The sequence below is a fragment of the Carassius auratus genome, chromosome 7 (assembly GCF_003368295.1).
Source record: "Carassius auratus strain Wakin chromosome 7, ASM336829v1, whole genome shotgun sequence".
NCBI classification, from domain to species: Eukaryota; Metazoa; Chordata; class Actinopteri; order Cypriniformes; family Cyprinidae; genus Carassius; species Carassius auratus.
Window position 1 is genome coordinate 8,944,426 of NC_039249.1, and position 19,961 is coordinate 8,964,386.

The 19,961-nt window shown below is 37.3% G+C and overlaps 2 protein-coding genes and 1 non-coding gene across 3 annotated transcripts; all 3 read left to right on the top strand.

Moving 5' to 3' along the window:
- The first annotated feature begins 498 nt into the window (after positions 1 to 498).
- senp3b (SUMO specific peptidase 3b) lies at positions 499 to 9,527 on the top strand. The gene is made up of 11 exons (XM_026267052.1): positions 499 to 733; positions 2,132 to 2,881; positions 3,390 to 3,542; positions 5,327 to 5,438; positions 5,546 to 5,693; positions 5,791 to 5,838; positions 6,103 to 6,180; positions 8,268 to 8,405; positions 8,583 to 8,666; positions 8,776 to 8,826; positions 9,060 to 9,527. The coding sequence occupies exons 2-11, from the start codon at positions 2,170 to 2,172 to the stop codon at positions 9,168 to 9,170; spliced, it is 1,635 nt and encodes a 544-aa protein (XP_026122837.1). The 5' UTR covers positions 499 to 733; positions 2,132 to 2,169; the 3' UTR covers positions 9,171 to 9,527.
- Positions 9,528 to 10,322: 795 nt separating this feature from the next.
- On the top strand, positions 10,323 to 17,781 carry eif4a1a (eukaryotic translation initiation factor 4A1A). Its single transcript, XM_026267053.1, has 11 exons — positions 10,323 to 10,423; positions 11,802 to 11,850; positions 12,944 to 13,076; positions 13,365 to 13,504; positions 13,871 to 14,039; positions 14,154 to 14,263; positions 14,611 to 14,754; positions 15,038 to 15,175; positions 15,253 to 15,342; positions 15,616 to 15,695; positions 15,794 to 17,781. Exons 1-11 carry the CDS (start codon positions 10,401 to 10,403, stop codon positions 15,936 to 15,938), a joined length of 1,221 nt encoding a protein of 406 aa, XP_026122838.1. The 5' UTR covers positions 10,323 to 10,400; the 3' UTR covers positions 15,939 to 17,781.
- LOC113106674 (small nucleolar RNA SNORD10) lies at positions 14,833 to 14,968 on the top strand. Its single transcript, XR_003292547.1, has one exon. It is a non-coding gene; the product is annotated as a small nucleolar RNA SNORD10 (small nucleolar RNA).
- Positions 17,782 to 19,961: the final 2,180 nt, after the last annotated feature.

A 19,961-nucleotide genomic window follows, 5' to 3' on the forward strand; every position in this document is an offset into this window, starting at 1 on the left:
TGTGATGCAATTGAAATGCCTCATCATTTAGTCGCAAGTAGTGCGATATTTTTATAGTACAAAGCTCTTCCTTCCCATCATATTGTGACTTAGGTCTAGAAATATGTATCCTAATTAACCAAAGAGTCTTATGTCTATGTCAGACTTGAACATATATACTGACAGCACAGAAAAAGCCCAAAAACGAAATGGATAAAGGCTACACGTTTGAAATGAGACAGACATTTAAATTCAGCTACTGAAAATCACAATTTTAAACTACTAAATAATTACGTAAATACTAGATACTTCATTTAGATTTCAAGAAAAAAATTAGTAATAGTTTTTATAAGTTTCTTAACATTAGGCTGTAAAAGAACCTTTTTCTATTTTTTTAAATTCCATCAGTTCATTAGCAGCTTAACCCCCTTTTTACATGTACAGCTCATTACTCTTTTGCTTCATCACACGATTTGATCCATTATTAGTATGTTAATATGTTGCAAGTATCTTCGTTTGGGTTGATTTTAATACTTTATTTTGTCGGCAACGCCATTACACGAGACCAATGATGTCATCAGTAGCGCGCAGCGTTGCTGTTTACTCTTTCGTACAAAGAGCGCGACTGCATTCATTGATTGAAGTGAAAATCCTCGTAATGCACAATTTGGTTTATTTGCAAATTCGTGGAAAATAAAGGCAAAGCTGCCGTGTGTGCTATTATCTTACTCTGGTGTAAAACTGCAGGTAAAAGGTGAGTGATATGTGAGCGCAATTGGCGAGACTGTAGGCTGCTGTTAGCTCGTCAGCTAATTAGCTAATTTGCACATGCCAGAAAACGAAAAATACCAAAGCAACCTAGAATTATAACGTCAACCGTTATTGAACACACGAAACGTGTATTGTTTTTTTGTTGTGAGATGGGTTTTGAGAGGTTTCGTGGATATGAAGCTATATGAGACATGTTCACCGTTTATTTAGTCCAGGGGTAACATTAGGCAAGTTCGGTCATAGAGAGCCGCTGTCCTGCAGCGTTCAGCTCCAACCCTGAAAAAAACCCTCACCTGCCTGTAGCCGAGAAGCCTTAGTATTCCTGAAGACATCGATGAGCTTGTTCATGTGTGTTTGATTAGGGTTGAAGCTGAACTCTGCAGGACTGCGGCTCTCTAGGACCGAGCTTGCCTGAATATATCTGCAGATTTCATGAAACATGTTTGGTTATTAATTTACTTTTAGATGCGTACTGGCAAATACCAGCTTTCAGGGTAAACTGTTCTGCTCATATATATGTGATGCTTTTAAATTTGAATCAATAAAAGCAGTATTTAAAATATGGTTTTGTATCTATTTAAAATGTCGAAATAGATATTAGGTATCTTTACAATTAATCCAGAACGCAGCAGCAAGATTAATTTTGAATGGGCCGAAAAGAACACGCATCACACCTCTGTTTATCAATTTGCACTGGCTACCAATAGCTGCTCACATAAAAATTCAAGACGTTGATGTTTGCCTACAAAACCACCACTCGCTCAGCACCCCTTTACCTAAATGCTTTACTTCAGACTTATGTGCTCCCTAGAATCTTGCCTTCTCAGCTGGGTCCTTATCCATCTTCAAGAATCGGCTTAAAACACATCTCTTCCATCGTTATTTGACAATGTAACTTTATCACTCACTATTCAATTCTATTTTTAAATATAAAAAGCTAACTACCTTTCTAATCTCTTTGTGTTCTATTTTCATTTATTGTACAATTTTATATATAATAAATAAATGACCTCTAACAGTAGCTTGCTCTATTCCTTTTTCTATTCTATCTGTTTTCTCTTTATTTATTATTATTTAAAAGCCTTTGCTACGTGTACTGTGTTTAAGCTAACTGAGACTTGTTATAGCACTTATATATCATTGCTCTTTTGTTGTTTTTGATTGCTGCCATTGTCCTCATTTGTAAGTCACTTTGGATAAAGGCATCTGCTAAATGACTAAATGTAATGTAAGGTAGCTAACATATGCTTCACTTCTGCCAATCACCATATAACTGAGTGATAGCTGGTCTTGTATAAGTAATTTGTATTATGCTAATTATCTGCCTGCACCAGAAACAAATTTCAGGGCACTGAAATGAGCCTTATTCTCACTCTTGCAGGCGGCGAGCTGGCGCAGGTAGCAGGTTGCCAGTGGACTATGAGAGACAGCGGTGGAAGCCTGGCCCAGAACCGCTGGCAAGGGGAGCTCTCTTTGACTGTGAGCCAGGAAGCCAGCAGTGTTGGGGGCATGGGAGGAGGTCTAATGGATCCAAACTCCCCTCCCAATGCTACCAGCCCCATTCACCTCAAACTAGGTCACAAGGAGCAAGTCTGGACTGGAGAGTACATAGAACCAGTAGAGCTTCTTGAGGAAGAAGCTGGATTTGATGAGAATGAAGAAGATATGGAAGAAGAAGAAGAAGAAAAACAAGATGAGGAAGAGATCGATTCTGAATGTGATCCATGGGAGGAAAAAGATGAAGTGGAAGACTGGCAAATGCCATTTGAATCACAACCGCAAGCCATGTTGGCTAATAATAATCGGCAGCAGATGTCCTCACATGAAGGGGAGGCCAAATTCCAAGCCAGAGACTTTCCTGAGAATCCCTTCCAGATTCGGCTTCATGGACTTAGACAGCAAAGGCTGAAGCGATGGCGAAGACTACGGTCTAGTGCTAGATTACGCAACCGGCTTGTGCAGAATTGGAAAGCGTGGAGACAACGGGCCCAGTGGGTCGGCACCTTAGGGTATCTACGGGCAAGGAGGTGGCGCCAGTATAGCCTTTATGCCAGCAAGAGACGGGATGAGAAGGGATGTGACACCATGGGCTCATCACAAACCAGTTTGGAGACAAGTGGAAGAGAAACAGGTGAGACTTTTCCTTTTCTTGCTTTTTACAGCAGAGGATTTCAGTCTGGAAAATGGGGGCCACGAGTAAAAGTACAGAGAGAAAACTGTGTAAAAGATGCTTTATATGTGTGTGTGTGTATATATACACACACACACACACACTAATCAACATTTAAAGTGGATCAAAACAAAATTGTCTTAAAACCAAAATACATTCTTGTCTTAGGACAACTTTGATTAACTTTTTTGATCCAATTTTTTTGTGTTTGTTTAAAATAAATGTATAAGTATGTATTTATGTATATATGAATGACTGTTTGATTAAAATAATATAAACTATATTTTAAATAAATCAGTACAGTACTATAGTGAGTAAACATTCATTATTTTCGGAGGGGGTCCCTTGCACGCAGTTGAAAACCACAGATTTTTTTAAGTAAAAAGAATTGCAGTTAAAACTGCATATATTATATTATATTATATTATATTATATTATATTATATTATATTGTTGTTCTCTCTCCACAGAAAACAATTTCTCTGGTTTCAATGGTTATCATGGGGATTCTCAGTCAAGTTCATCAGTCAGTGGGAGTCGAAAATATCTTTCTATGCCCCTGAAGCCCACCACTCAGAGGATGGAGATGACCCTTTCAGAGGAGCACAGGTCTTATGTCCAAGGTAGAATTCAATTCAAGTTTATTTGTATAGCGCTTTTTACAATACAAATCGTTACAAAGCAACTTTACAGAAAATTGTGTTTCTACAATATTTAGTACCATATTTTCCGGACTATAAGTCACACTTTTTTTCATAGTTTGGCTGGTCCTGCGACTTATAGTCAGGTGCGATTTATTTATCAAAATTCATTTGACATGAACCAAGAGAAATGAACCAAGAGAAAACATTACCTTCTCTTACGGCTGGAGACGGTAATGTTTTCTCTTGGTTCTTGGTTCTTAATAAATGCGACTTATAGTCCAGTGCGACTTATGTTTTTTTTCTCATCATGACGTATTTTTGGACTGATGCGACTTATAGTCCGAAAAATACGGTAGTAGCTTATAAGTGGTGACTGTCAGTTTGTGCACTTATGACAGGATTTTTAGAAAATTAATACAAGACGTAGTCAGCCAGACGATTAACATTATTAATATTATTAATAATTAATAATTATTATATGATGCAGTCACACTTGTAGCAATATTTGTTAGTTCTGTTTGTTGATTCAGGGTTAGCATCATATGAGGTCCTCTGAGGGTCAGCATCATCTCTTCTCAGGTGTTCTGGATCCAGACTGGAGCTTGTGTAAATCCTAGTTATCACGGGATGTAAATCCCGTGGCAAAACACAGAAACAAATAGAGACATCATTAGCATAGCTGCTGATCTAACGAAGTAAAATTAATTAGTTTAACCCAAGCTAAAGAATGAGAATGCGCATTTGAACTCTTGTTCTCTAAAAGCTGCAGAAACGTATATCTTATCTATTGTGTTATGAGATGGAAGTATGTCCAGTGATAGGGCTGGGTATTGATTCAGATGTTCCAGATCGATTCGATTTCGATTCACAAGCTCTTAAATCGATTCTATTTCAATTCTCGAGTCGATTTTCTATACTCGATTCTCGATTCAACTCAATGAATATAGATTTAATACAAATACTATATCTAAAAAAAAAATAACAGTGAACATAAGTTTACAATTGGGTAATTAATAAAAATAAATTAAGAGCCACAAACCTGTATATTAAACTCTTTTATTTTAGGTACACTTGGGTACATTAAAACAGAACCCATCTCTAATTTTCAAATGCATACAATTGTGTTAAATAAATACAATACAATTTTGAAGCAAGATGAAAAATGGCTTTGTTCTTGTCCACAACACTAACGTCGTCGTCTTGCTTACGAAATCTAAAATGCTTCCATACCTCTGACTTTTTATGTGAAGGTGGCATCAACGTCGACAAACCACCTGAAACCGCCATTTAAAGCAGTGAAAGAATGACCGGTTCGTCTCTCGCTCCTTGGTAACATCGCACAAGGCAAATAAGAGGGGGACATCTAGTGGAGAAGACTTGTAATTAGATTAACATTAATCTTACGTTCTATGTTTGTGGAAATAAATATGGAAAAAAACAACGATTCATGGCCTTTAATCGACCACATTTTAAAAAACGATTAATCGAAGCATATGTAATTTTTTTACCCAGCACTATCCAGTGATGATATATATCTTTAGATCTCGCCAAGATTGTGGTCTAAGGTGGATGTTATACTTAAGCCATTGACAAAAAGCTTGCTCTAAGAAGATTTTTTTTAGAGCTTTATTTAATTTCCAAATGAAAGAATGCCTGTTTAAGTAGACAAATTAATTATCTCACATAATTTGGTGTTTAAATGGATGACATGTTCTAAACTCAGTGTTGGTTGTACCTCATGCATGCATATATTTATTTCTCAGCTCTTCTTGATGAGTACCTTCAAAAGTATGGAAGTCTAATTCCCGTACATTCAGATGATATTGTTGAGGAACTGAAGGGCATCTTCAATGAGGACTTCTCTCAGCCCCACAGGTCTCACACATGCACAACCTCAAATACAAATATAAATGTCTTTTGTGCATACATTTTTGGAAGGTACTAAAGGTTTTTTTTTTTTTTTTTTTACCATGTGCCCACAGGAAAGTCATGGTGCAACATTTAATTCAGTCCTACCACAGATCACCAGGGACTGCCATGGTGAAAGGGTTTCGGGTGAATTACAAGCGTCATGTTCTGACAATGGATGATTTCAGCACCCTCTATGGACAGAATTGGCTCAATGACCAGGTGAGTTTTGAGTTCTAAATGCTCAGCACTATGTTTCATAATTCTGCTTTTCTCTGTTCTACTTAATGCACATTGTTCTTTCATCTGATTTCTTAAGGTCATGAACATGTATGGAGACCTTGTGATGGATTCTGTGCCTGAAAAGGTGATTTATTTTTAGGTTTTTCTCATTTCTCCTATTTAATTCTCCTATTTTCTTATTAGTTAACCTAATACTATTTCAGCCTCAGTATCGAAAGTTGTGAAATACAAACATATCCTGCCCTGTTCAGTAATCAAAGTATATAAGAAGTGAACATTTTTAAGTAGTAGTATTCAGTTTTATCGTTGTTGCTGATTGTCAGGGAAAGTAAATTTTATATTTAGTTTTGTTTAGTGCTTTAATGTCTAATTTCATCTCCATTTTCAGGTGCACTTTTTTAACAGTTTCTTTTATGACAAGTTGAGGACCAAAGGCTATGATGGAGTGAAACGGTGGACAAAGAATGTAAGAAAACTATTTTATTTGATGTGTGCTACTTTTTAAGAGGCATCGTTTAATATATTTAAAAAATGTTTTAAATATATTTAAATAGATTTAATTGCATCCAAAATAAAAGTATTGTGTGTGTATGTGTGTATGTGTGTATATATATATATATATATACATATATACACACACACACACACACACACACACACACTGTACACACACATACAGTGCCCTCCATAAGTATTGGAACAGTAAAGAGAATTTTTTTCTGTTTGCTGTGAAGTCAAGAAATCTATAAATATGATTAAAAGATGAGTATGAGACAAAACTACTGAATGTCACATTTTATTATTAGGTGATTCAACAGAAAAATGTTTTACTAGCTAAGAAGATCAGCACATTTCGAGTTTCATCTCCCTATCTGATGTGAGGAAGCTGACTCTGAAAGAAAAGCAAGCAATTTGGATCCTAAAAGAAAAGAGGAAGTCAATTAGAACTATAGGAAAAACAAAGGGCATGGAGAAATCAAGAGTTTGAAAACTCCTTGCAACATCAGCAACCATCGACGATCTAATCGGCTGAGAAAAACAACAGTAGTTGATGACAGACAATTCATAAAAGCTGTGAAAATGAACCCTAGAATACGTGTATGCAAAATCACCAGCAGCCTCCAGAAAGCTGGGGTGATGCTCTGTCAGTCTCCAGTCTGCAGGAGAATCTGACACGGAAGCTACACAGCAAGATGAAAACCTCTGATCAGCACCAAAAATATTAAGGCAAGATTCTTCACAAATGTGAGCCAGTAGAGTTTAGGAGTTGATGGACCGATGAGACAAAATTAACCTTTATCTAATGCCGCGATCCATGCAACCCTTATACCAGTGAAAGGGCACTGGAACGGCAGTCAAACCTGTGACTTACCACCCGTGAACTCATACTAGATAGATGTACTCCCAGTTCCCAGCTCTGACGTCACATAGCCCACGAAACAACAATGGCAGACCCTACGGATAATATTGCCTATGGATGCAGTGTGTATGATTTATGATCTTAGGACAATATAACATTGCATCAAGCATTAATAATCTCGCTACAATTCCTTGCGGTCTGGAAGTTTGGTGTGACTTGCCTGGGACGCTAAAAAGTTGTGAGTCGTGGTTTGAAGACATGACTTACGGGCTCAAAAACCTGCCTGGAATGCAGCATAAGTGATTGGAAAGCAAAAATGTGATGGGAAAAAAGGGAACTGTAGATGATCCTTAGCATACAACCTCATCTGTAAAGCTTGGTGGAGGTGGTGTCATGGCATGGGCATGCATGGCTGTCTCAAGAACAGGACCTCTTAATTTTAATGATGACTTAATGTATGATGGCAGTAGTAGAATGAATTTGTAAGGGTACAAAAACATCTTGGCTACTAATATTCAAGAAAATTCCACCAAACGTATTAGAAAGCACTTCATATTGGATCAGGACAATGACCCAAAACACCCTGCCAGTTCAGTCAAGGACTGATCAGGGCAAAGAAATGTGAAGTCTTAGATTGCCCAAATCAGTCTCCAAATTTAGATCTGATTCAACATTAATTTCACCATCTGAAGAGGAGACTGAAGACACAAACTCCCCAAACAAGCAACAGTCGGAATTGGCTGCATTAAAGGCTTGGGGAAAGCATTTCAAAGCATAATACCAAAAGTCTGGTGATGTCTATGGGTTGCAGACTCACAGCTTTGATTGCATGCATGGGTTCTGCAACTAAATATTAGCTTTTAATCTTTTACATCTGCCATAAATTGTTCCAATACTTATGTTCACGTCAAATAGTGGGATGAACTATCAAAGTGCTGTCCTTTTTATTTGGTAAAACATGTATGTGTCGAAAGACCTATTAATAAAATGTGACAGTCTGTTGTTTTGTCGCGTATTCATCTTTTAATCATATTTGCAAATGTCTCGACTCCACAGCAGGGAAAGCAATTTTGTCTTTACTGTTCCAATACTTATGGAGGGCACTGTATATTACATAAGCAAAAACTTTTATTTTTGATGCGATCAGAACTTTTCTTTATGCATTTATTTATGCAAGTACAAACATGTTTTAGGTGGACATCTTCCAGAAGGATCTGTTGTTGATTCCCATTCATTTAGAAGTGCACTGGTCTCTGATCTCGGTTGATATTAAACAGCGCTTCATCACGTACTTTGATTCTCAGCGAACCCTTAATCGCCGCTGCCCCAAGGTAAAAGCCCTACAAAACTATTGCCTTCTGTACAGTCAAAATCTTCTCTACAAGCGATGAAGTTTCTTTGAAATTGTGTGTATTGTCTAAAACATTATAATAAGTAATACATTCGAAACTTTTGTTTTTATGTTTGCTATATATCTCAGCTAAGGGACAATTTTTTTCTCTCCACAGCATATTTTCAAATACCTGCAGGCAGAGGCCATGATAAAAGAGAAGAGAGATTTTCTCACAGGGTGGAAAGGCTTTTTTAAAATGGTGAGGCCTGTCCTTGCAGTGACCGTTACTGTTAGTGACTGTAATGTCTAATGCTGTTCAGTTGTTTAAATTAATAATCAATTAATAAAGCATCTATTTTTTGTTACAGAATGTTGGCAGACAGAATAATGACAGTGACTGTGGTGCATTTGTCCTGCAGGTTTGTGTATATACACCATCTTCAATCTGATGTTTTATGAGTGGTTGGTAAGATTCAGATTAACATAACTTCTATACATTTATAGAAGTTTATCCTGAGGAGAATCCATTAAGCTTGATTAAAAACCACAAGAAATGTGTCAGAACATATGTTGTTTGAGATTACTTTTCCTCAGTTCCACACAAGATTTGCTAATTTTATCTTCTTTTTTTCCCCCTCCACCTCCATTTTAGTATTGCAAGTGTCTGGCGTTGGGTCAGCCCTTCAGTTTCACTCAGCAGGACATGCCCAAGCTGAGGAGACTTATGTACAAAGAACTGTGTGATTGCAAGCTGTCACTGTGATATTTGTGTAAAGACTGCGCAGCCAGAGGAGAAAAACATAAATTTGTCCGAAAAACCTGAGAGACTTCACACTGAGGATATTTCATCCTCGCTCACGTTGGTTTTAATTTTGCATAACCTTTTTGTTTGTTTTTGTACTGGAGCCCAACATCTTGACTGAGGTGATTTACGGATGACAGCCTGATAGAATGACAGAATGGAGCACTCTGTTTTCACTTTTTGTTTCTTTTTCTGTGTATAAAGATGTTGCAAAACTCCGGATCTGAAATGTTGCCATGAGAGTAAACTGTGCTCTAATGCAAGTGACAAATCATGTCTGCAGTTTTGTTCTTAATAAATTGTCTTTAGAAAATACTGAACTGTGTACTCATCAGAGCACTTAAATTATTTTGTTAGTCACATTGCAATTAATGATGACATGAAATGGCCAGGGTTCATCATGAAAGGTTAAGGAATCAACATGTCAATGAGGTATTCCCCAGTTATGTTGTGTTTACCTTTATTCAAACTTGAAAAAATACCACTAAGCATATTTATATGGACTATTTAATAACCCACTAGTGACTCGCAACAATTATGTACAGGAAAACAGATCTTGGGTAGTTTGGGAAGGGTCATCTCTGTATGTTCTGGAAGTATGTACATTCGTGTTTGACATAGTAACAGTTTTTTTTTATTCAAATACTGTCAGCAACAGTTCAAAAGCAAACAAAAATAAATAAATATTGAGAGGGCGAACGGAAACAAAATGATGTAAAAAATTAAGACAAATAAACTTTATGAAAGTACCTTTATGGTCTATTAAAATCCCATTTTCAAATGTGTTCTATCTTGTTACTTTATTCACATTAAAAAAAGAAGAATAATCGCCACAAATTTCAGGGCTGAAAAAAAAGTTATTTACCCTTTGTAAATTAATTATGAATTTAATTATTTTACTAATTAGAACATTTGTCATTTTTTAAAGGTATATGTTTGAAAACCAAACGTCAAATTTCTTAGAGAAAGGGCAAAACTGGTTCAACGTCCAGCTAGGATTTTCGTGACGTCTTCAAGCTTCGAACAGGCACTTATCAAACATGGCGGTATCAATCGTTTGTGGACCAATGGGAAGTCACGCTGGGCGGGTCTATAAGCTGACTGATCGGGACGATGTCCAATCAATGAGCTTTGGCGGTCGTCACCGTTTAAGTATTTGCGCGTTTCCGCCAGTCTACAGTCCTTTGTAAAATGTCGTCTGAACATGAAGATAGGTAAGATATCGTGTTCGATGATTTTTTTTTCTTCCTACACTTGTTTGTAGTAATGGTCCCCGTTTACTTGAAATGTTAAGTCAATATCACTGATTTCACATGATTTGTTTGAGAATATTGAATATTTGTCTTTCATTAGCGAAAGCTAGCATTATGAGCCGGTTTGGCACGTTCGTTCTCTCTCTCGTTCCCGCCTCGTTAAAATGTTTTAGAAAAGCGTGCGTTCAGCATGTAACGTTTAGTGTAAGTACAAGTCCTTATATTTTTGTTATATTCGTGAAATTTGTTGAAAAGTATTTTAATATGGGTTTGTAACGTCTTTTCGATGTTCCGTTAGAATGCCGGTTCTTGTGACGCAACGTGTCTCACGCGCTCGTTTAGTTCCTCGTGTGACCGGCGCGTCCATGCGGCACATGGTCGCTCCCTTCTCCCCAATATAAACCGATTACCTGCATTTTTTTAAGATTTATTCTAATATGCTTTACGTAAAAACTCCGTACCTGGTGTTATAAAATATTAACTATGTGTTTTGCTTGTAGATGTAGGCCTAAAAATGAGAAAATATGTAGGGCACATGGCCTTGCTTGGGCGAGACAAAAGGGTGGTCTGGCAGTGTAGGCCCAAGGCCTATCTACGAAAGGCCTCTCTTAAAATGTAAAATCGCCTATATAAATGACATGTTACTTTTTTTTTCTTTCTTTTTTTTTTTTTTGTTAAAGAAACCGTGCAGTTCGTGAAAATATTACTAGTATACTTTTGTCTATGAATAAATGTCACGTATTCGTATAATATTGAGTTGACTCGCAGGCCTATTTTATATCGCATTTTATAATATCCTCGTTTTAAATGAGTTATTTTTGGACCGACGAGTCAGTGAGCCACGTTGGTAATGGCGCTGAGTGAAAATGGCTGCCTCTGTCATTTAACGAGGTTACGATATCAGTGTCTTAGAACTAACGCTATTTTATGAGTATCGCAAATGATTAGATGAAAATCGTCATCGAATTTCAGAATGATAGCCTCGGTTATCGTTCACTTTCATTTTATGGAAAATGGTAACGTTACTATGAAAGTGAACGGTGACTGAGGCTGTCATTGCCCTTTTGTGTTTCATAGACAAAGTCGTGTGTTCGAGTAGGTTTTAGTTTTTGCCTGACATTTCTCTTTTAAACAAGGTCTTTTAGACATTTTTACAATGGATTATTACGTGTATGGTATGATTCTGGTTGTAGGTAACTAGGTCTACACTATAAGGGACTGGGTAACTCCAATAAAATTTGATTCCAATCAATCCAGTCGTACGTTTGAGAATGTGCCCCATGGAATATTTGAATATGAAATTTTACATAAAGTGTACTAATTAAACCTTTCATTTCAGACCCAGAGACAGTGGCCCTGAGGGGATGGAGCCAGATGGTATCATTGAGGTTGGTGACTTAAAAGCCATTTCACATAGTTTTAATACTTTGAGGAAAGTGAAGCAGACTTCCAAAGAAGAGAAAATTGTGGCGTAGCCTTCAGTTTCATAAGCATGCCCCCTATCACAGGGCAAGGCTGTGTCAGTTGCTCAAAGTCTTATATCTTTTAGTGACAGAGCAAATCGGGGGCCATATACGTCCCAGTCAGCTGAAGACAGTGAGAAAATACTTTCATGGACTGATACTTGTCAACACTTGTTTAGTTTAGTATGGAGATTTCCCCCTTTAAATCTTGATCGGGTGCATATTTATTAGGGATATGCTGGTATCAGATTTTCCTGTTGCGATTAATTGCTAATGCTTTTATCACGATATTGAATTCGGTTTAAAAAGGGTTCATAATGAAGTATAACCAGTTAAATAACTTGACGAAATATCTGAATATTTTAAATGCAACAAAGCAATACAGAAAAATATATAAATTTTAAAATTTTACAGACTTTACAAAAAAAAAGAACTATGAAGACCCATCGGTATCACTTTACAATAAGACCTCATTAGTTAAATATTAACAATGAGCAATAGTCACATTTTCTACAGAAGTTATTAATCTTTGTATAAAAAAAAAATACAAGTCTTAGTTATTGTTAGCTCATTAAATAACACTGTTGCAACTTTCGATTTTAACTTGTTACTAAATATTGGAATACCTAAGATTAATGAATGTTCAGAATAACTTTTCATTGGCAGATGAACTAATTTTAACTCATGAAGCCCTAATATAAAGTGTGAATGAACAATCAAAACCCTTTCAAAACAATATCTAGGGCATTTTGTAGTCCAGATTTAAATGAAGAACATTTTTTTTGAAAACCGCCCAAGTCTAAATATTTAAGTATTTGGCACTGTGGTGATCACCATAGCAAATACACAAATCAGAATGGCTGTTTAAAATCATTTAAATGTTTTAAAGTAAAGGCAATGCTTTATGGTGTTTCCAGGGTAAAGGCTGCATTTTCTGCAGTTTAGCGCCATCTGCTGTGAATGTGCTTTTATACAGCACATCAATATGTGTGTTTAACGCCTTTTTATTTTTAAACAGAGCAACTGGAAGGAGATTGTTGATAGTTTTGATGATATGAACCTGCGAGAGGCTCTTCTCAGAGGAATCTATGCTTATGGTTTTGAGAAACCCTCCGCCATTCAGCAGAGGGCAATTCTCCCTTGTATCAAGGGTACGTAAAACTTAATTGGTCTGTCTGCTTTTTGGTCCCTTAATTCTGTATTATAAGATCAGTTATTTCACACCCTTATTAATTGGGCAGGGCGATGTCTGTTGGTGACACTGACCTATATCTAGTAAGGGCAAATTAAATAAAGCCTATATTCATCCCAGTCAACTCATTTCAGTGAGACATAGACTGTTTCATGGTATGGGCACAAGCTGCCTTTGTACTGTAATGTGACAGTGAAACTCCATGTGATTTGAATGGGCACTTGGTAATTTTTTTTTTTGTCTGTAGGGTATGATGTCATCGCACAGGCTCAGTCTGGCACAGGAAAGACAGCCACCTTTGCCATCTCCATCCTGCAGCATATTGATGTGGAGATGAAGGCTACACAAGCTATGGTGCTGGCTCCTACCAGAGAGCTCGCCCAACAGGTGAGAACCGTTACTCATTCAGGTTTGTTAGTACTTCCTTTTTGTATGAGGTTTTGGAGACATGGAAGACAAAGTGTGGCAGGAGTTTAAGCATGCCCCCTTTCACTGGGCAAGGCTGTGTCTGTCAATGACACAAGGTCTTATATCTGTTAGGGGCAGAGAAAATAAAGGCCATATTCATCCCAGTCAGCTCAAGACAGTGAGAAAAGACTGTTTCATGGTATGGGCACAGAGACTTAAGTCATGAATCTCTTAAAATGCTTTGCGTCATTTTGCAGTGACTTGTGCACAGGTGATTTTTCAGATCCAGTTAAAGTTAAATGGAGTTGATCTTTTGGCTATTGCTAATGTTTTTGTCTTCCTCAGATTCAGAAGGTGGTGCTGGCTCTTGGAGACTACATGGGGGCATCCTGTCATGCCTGCATTGGTGGCACCAATGTCCGTAATGAAGTTCAGAAACTCCAGGCTGATGTGCCCCACATAGTGGTTGGAACCCCTGGCCGTGTGTTTGACATGCTCAACCGCAGATACCTTTGTAAGTGTGGATGATGGTCACTTTTTTTAGGCTTATACTAGAATTCTTAACTACTTGTACTCTTGTTAAATTATAAGTTTAATAACCAACTGTATGTTTTTATTTTTTTGTCAGCTCCCAAATATATAAAGATGTTTGCGCTGGATGAGGCAGATGAAATGTTAAGCCGTGGTTTCAAGGACCAGATCTATGAGATTTTTCAGAAGTTGGCCACAGATACTCAGGTAAACCTTTTTTTTTTTTTTTCTTCCTTTCTTGGAGCCCACACCAAAGTCCCTCTCCTACCAGCTTTGTGTGCTGTGATGGGAATGATGATCTTTGGTAGAGTAATGTATCTGCTCTCCACTTTGATTGGGCTCGTAGGTCCCTCTTCATGACTATAAAGCAGCTTACATCTTATCTATAAAGGGTTTTATTTGCTGTATGTTTTATCTGGTTAAATCTACTCCAGTCAGTTAAGATGATCTTAATGAGATTAAATTGACATTTTCCTGTTGTAGTCCTCTTCAGGTTGTGGCTAGTGTTGACTCATTTCATAAGCTATAACTTCTGCATGTTTATCTTTTCCCAGGTGATTCTTTTGTCTGCCACCATGCCTCAGGAGGTGTTGGAGGTCACCACAAAATTCATGAGAGATCCTATTCGTATCCTAGTTAAAAAGGAAGAGCTGACCCTTGAGGGTATCAGGCAGTTCTACATCAATGTTGAGAAAGAGGTGAGTGGAGAACATAGGGTTGAGAAATTAACATTTGTATCTCAAAGCGGTCCAATTTGTTACTGATATAGTAATGCTGTTTTGTGATGATCCCCATGCGTGTCAACTGATCCCAGACTTCCTGCAGTGCTCTGTGTCTGATAAGCGTTTTGCTTAGCTGTGCATTTGAGCCTGTAGGACTCTGGGAACATGATCTTAACTTTAGTCTGAAAACAGCACCACCTAGTGGATGAGCTGAGGGTTTTATCTTTATTTTTTTTGCTAAGATACCTCTGTTTTTCAGGAGTGGAAGCTGGACACACTGTGTGATCTTTATGAAACCCTGACCATCACACAGGCTGTAATTTTCATCAACACTCGACGAAAGGTCGACTGGTTGACTGAGAAAATGCATGCGAGAGACTTCACAGTTTCTGCACTGGTGAGTGACAGACACGTGACGTTTTGGTAATTATACAGATGTACATGTTTTATGAACTAGGCACTCTGTCTTTATAGCATGGTGACATGGAGCAGAAGGAGAGGGACGTCATCATGAAAGAGTTCCGCTCGGGCTCCAGCCGAGTCCTCATCACTACTGACCTGCTGGTAAGCTGCCTTTCGCCTTCACCCACAGTTCTGAGATGTCACACCAAGGATACCTCTTCCACCAGCTTTTTGTGCTGTGATGGGTATCAAGATCTTTGGGAGACTATTCTAACTGCTCTCCACAGTGCCTGGGCCGCCAAGTCCCTCAACACGACTATAAAGCAGTTGACATTAACATGCAAAATCTCTACTTTTAAACGTCTTGAGATTGTTAGTTTACTGCTTTTGTTCTCGAAACTAGTAAGTGGACTAAAGTCTCTTAAATGCTTTCAGGCAAGAGGCATTGATGTGCAGCAGGTTTCCCTGGTTATCAACTATGACCTTCCAACCAACAGGGAAAACTACATCCACCGGTAAGTCAACAGAGCTCTTTGTGCTTTTTGACCGATTTGTGTGATTTCTGGCTGTTGTGCAATAAGTTTTTTTTTTTTTTTTTTTTTTTTTTGTATAGGATTGGACGTGGTGGCCGTTTTGGTAGAAAGGGCGTCGCTATAAACATGGTCACTGAAGATGACAAGCGTACACTCCGAGACATTGAGACCTTCTACAATACAACCGTGGAGGAAATGCCCATGAACGTTGCTGATCTTATCTAAGACCCTAGCCCCCCTTTTCTTTTTTCTCTCTCTCTCTTCCCTTCCCTCTTTAGTCTAATTTCAACCCACATCCTTTTTCGCGCAACTCCCCAAATCAAGTACTGTTAATTCTGAGGGTGTGCTTTTTCATAAATCCAGTATGTCTGCCACATCACTCAACTATTCAGAATGAATACTCAATATTCCTCGAGGCTCATTTAATCTTGCCCCTTTTGAGTGGTGCCATCTACTGATCAAGAGGCTGCATTGCAGGGCTTATTTGCATGTTAAGTGTAAATGTTAATGCACTGACTGGCATATGGATTGAAGACAATGCCCTGCTTGATGTTGGTTTAACCATTTTTGAGATGTGACTTCATTGGAATTTTTTTTTTTTTTTTTTTTTGATTAACACAGGGCAAAGGATGTAAAATACAGAATTCATGTTTTATATGGTGGACTTGGACTTTTTATTCCAAATCTTCATCACTGCTATCTTCCTTTTTACAGAAGCATCTGAGTGCTGTAAGTTCTGCTTGAGGGAAAAAGAGGAAGCTGGATTGTGAGCGCAAAACAGATTATAAAGTTGCAAAAAGTGGGGTTTGTTTGTTTTTTTTTTTTGTTTTTTTTTTTTTTTTTTGGTCCAGTTGTTCGGTTACATCTCTTGTTGACCTGTGCATGGCTGTAGCTTTTTGATTTTGTAAATAGGCTTTACTATGGCGGGATGGGTGGCCCAAGGCATTAAAAATGAATTTGGCATGATTGGTATGGCTGGTTAACAACCCACCATTGTATCGCCTCAGATTTTCTCTGCATCAAAGTCCTATCGAGGAGTGTTGCTCCTACAACCTACCTCACCAAACTGTGTTGGATGGGTCTAAATATGTAAAGGACCAAACTGCAGTAGTAGAGTATAGAGATCATTGTCTTCATATTGTTCAAAAAAATGCCTCTCTTGTTGGGTGGGTTTGGATGTGGGGTTTACATTGGTCTGATATTTTTTTAAACAAATTTATTACAAATGTGATTATTAACCTTTTTGAGACAGAAGCCATGTATTAAATCTTTTCTACATTGGACTCTGTATAGTATTTATTTTAATGGTCTGAAATAAAGGTATTTCCCATTTTTAACATGCTAAGCTGACTCTTACTCGTTCATTGGGTTTAATTTACTGCAAGACTGGTTTCATCTTGCAATACGAGTATGAGATCTCCAAGCATGTGTTCATAGTTCCCGTCATGGTTTTTTTTTTTTTTGGGGAATATGACATCTTTTGCCCTTTTTGTTCCTATTATCAACATTTCAATCGCCCATCATTCCAATGGTGTTTGATCAGATGTGGGTAGACGAGAAATTTTCAGTAACAGCTGAACAAGTCTTATCAATGTTAAGGATGATGAGAATTTAGTCATTTGCTCACTTGTGGATCCTCTGCAGTGAATAGCAGCTGAACTAAAAACATCAAATAATCCGCAACCAATGTCTTGTGAAATGAAATGTGTTGAAGAAACTAAGGTTGAATAAAATGTTCAGAAAACCTTCATATTGGGGTCAGCTATGCCTTTTAAAAGAGTTTTACCATTCAATTGTGATGCATGTTTGTGAGTCATGAACAAAACCATAAGATTTGTCATAGTACTAATAAACTGTGTTTCAAATACACAATCAACAGGTTCATATTTTCATCAACTCCAATTGCATTTTATTAACTGTATCTTGCTTGCTCCACAACCAGCCACATTCGAACAATAAATAAAATTTTTGGTCATGGATAGGGAATTTGTGTAAATATATTTGAAAACAAGATTATGTAAATACCTTAAAACATATGCATATACTTAATAAACTATGCCGTGAATAATTTGTCTTTTCTGTGTAGTATCAAAGATAAAAAAAAATTTTTGGGGATACATGGATGACACTTGGAAGAAAGTGCCAACTGATCACAGCTAGTGACAGAATAGTGACCTTATGTTGTGTAACATTAACAGATGTATTTGCACTTCGTTAAATAAGTAAATGCGAAGGCATTATATCATTTTGCTAAATCCGGTGCACATTTTACTGTGAAGAGCTCCTGAGAGAAGCACCTTTCGAACCAAGATCCAAGAGATTGCCAGTTCTGAGCGCGTCCACAGGAGGGCAGGTCTGTACACCATCTGTATCCACCGGAGTGAATGCTGCTTTCAGCTGGGCCTCAAACCCAGGACGCATACCAATCAGACTGGACCTGTCATTCCAGCACATGAGGATGTATTAGGAAAACTTCTATTCACACATATGCAAGCCAATAGTTATCCGAACTCTCAGAAGACCTGTGTCATTACAATTCCACGGCTGCAACTTTTGATCACTTCAGCGAGAACGCTCCACCAACATCGCCTGACATAATGCGTGGGCCCTCATTCACCTGTCCATCATGCAAACACTATGTTAATTCCCACATCGTGTACCCCTGTCCCACGTCCCCTTCATTCAATTCTTTGTACCAATCCCCTCTCTTTCCTGGCCTTTTATACCCACAGTCTTCTTTTCTGACATTCTTTCTCCAATCATAGTCCTCTGTCGGTGGCATAACAACCTCTCCGTGCCCGAGGGCTATACACCTTATGAGAAATGTTTGGATAATGTGTGTTCAGTGTAGGTGGCCCGCCGAACACTTTCACTGTCTGCATGGTAACCCCCCTGCCACTTCCCCCCTCTCCCCCTGCTGGGCGCATGATTGTGGGCTCAGGGATTATGCGAGCAGGAGGCTCGTAAAGGGCCTGCCAGGGTCTTTCTGTGCAGTGACGGATGGCTAGGAGACTAAAGCCTCCATTTACATAAGAAGGGAGAGAATAGAGGCCCCATTCACTCGGCCTGTCAGAGAGGACTCAGAGACAAACTGCACTCTCTCCAAGTTGCCCTCTTCCCCTCTCAGTCTCTCTTTTCTTCTTTATCTTTGCCATTCTTCCTTCTCCTCAAGCTTTTCCTCATCCGTCCTCCTTTCTTCAGGCCATTGTAATTTATTGTGAACTCAGTCTCTTCATTTTAAGGCCACTTAATTTTTTGTTCTTTTACTCTATTGGGTTTCCTAATTCAAATCAAAATGTCATATTTGCCTCAATGAATTACATAGCGTTTAGATTTTCATTGTTCACAGATTAAAACAACTCAAAAAAGGTATTAATACACTATAGTATAATCTAACTCGAAAGGATATTTTAAATGCTTCAGTCCAAACATTGGTAAAACAACAACAAAAACTATATATATATATATATATATATATATATATATATATATATATATATATATATATATATATATATATATATATATAAAACCTTACAAATAGAATTGTATTTATAAAATTAAATATCTGTTAATTTTTGTGACTTTTATTATTGGCATACATATTAACCATTCAAATATTGTTGTTGCAAGGGATAATGATTACATTTACTCAGTAAAGTTACTGTCAAATCAAGAAAGTGTTAAAATATTTAAACAAGATTGTCCTTTGATTTTAATGAAACTACTTTCTTTTTCTTTATTTCTATATCTTATTTCTTATTTTAATGAAATAAATGTTCTTGGAATATTCCGATCATCTACCTTTTTGGAAATTTATTATTTATATTTCAGAAATTATTAAACAAAAATGGTGTTAAAAGTTATAATGTATAGAATGAATATAGAATGTATTAAATATTACATATTATACAAAATAATTGTTTAAAATGGAACGTATAATTCAGAAATGAATACAAAATAATGACACTAAAGTTATCATTTATGTAAACAACATATAATTCACTGAATATATTTGAACTTTAATTAAATAAAACTATAAATTCACATTTTAAACAACTCATCCAAACACTATGAGAATTATAGTAATTAAAAATAGTTGCTTATACATTAGAAAACAAGCAATTATTTCATTTTAAAATCTACAATTCAGGAAAGAACTGCACACACAAACACAACGGAAGAACAAATAAGCAAAAACAGTCTAGACGCAGACTTATTTATTCAGTTCAGTCAGAGAACTCCTGT

Excerpts from the sequence above, each read along its gene's own strand:
- eif4a1a (XM_026267053.1), top strand. The coding sequence starts at position 10,401 with ATGTCGTCTGAACATGAAGATAG. Across the intron at positions 11,851-12,943 it reads AGCCAGATGGTATCATTGAG|AGCAACTGGAAGGAGATTGT; the intron begins GTTGGTGACTTA and ends ATTTTTAAACAG. Across the intron at positions 13,077-13,364 it reads AATTCTCCCTTGTATCAAGG|GGTATGATGTCATCGCACAG; the intron begins GTACGTAAAACT and ends TTTTGTCTGTAG.
- senp3b (XM_026267052.1), top strand. The coding sequence starts at position 2,170 with ATGAGAGACAGCGGTGGAAGCCTGGCCCAGAACCGCTGGCAAGGGGAG. Across the intron at positions 5,839-6,102 it reads TGGATTCTGTGCCTGAAAAG|GTGCACTTTTTTAACAGTTT; the intron begins GTGATTTATTTT and ends CTCCATTTTCAG. Across the intron at positions 8,406-8,582 it reads TTAATCGCCGCTGCCCCAAG|CATATTTTCAAATACCTGCA; the intron begins GTAAAAGCCCTA and ends TTCTCTCCACAG.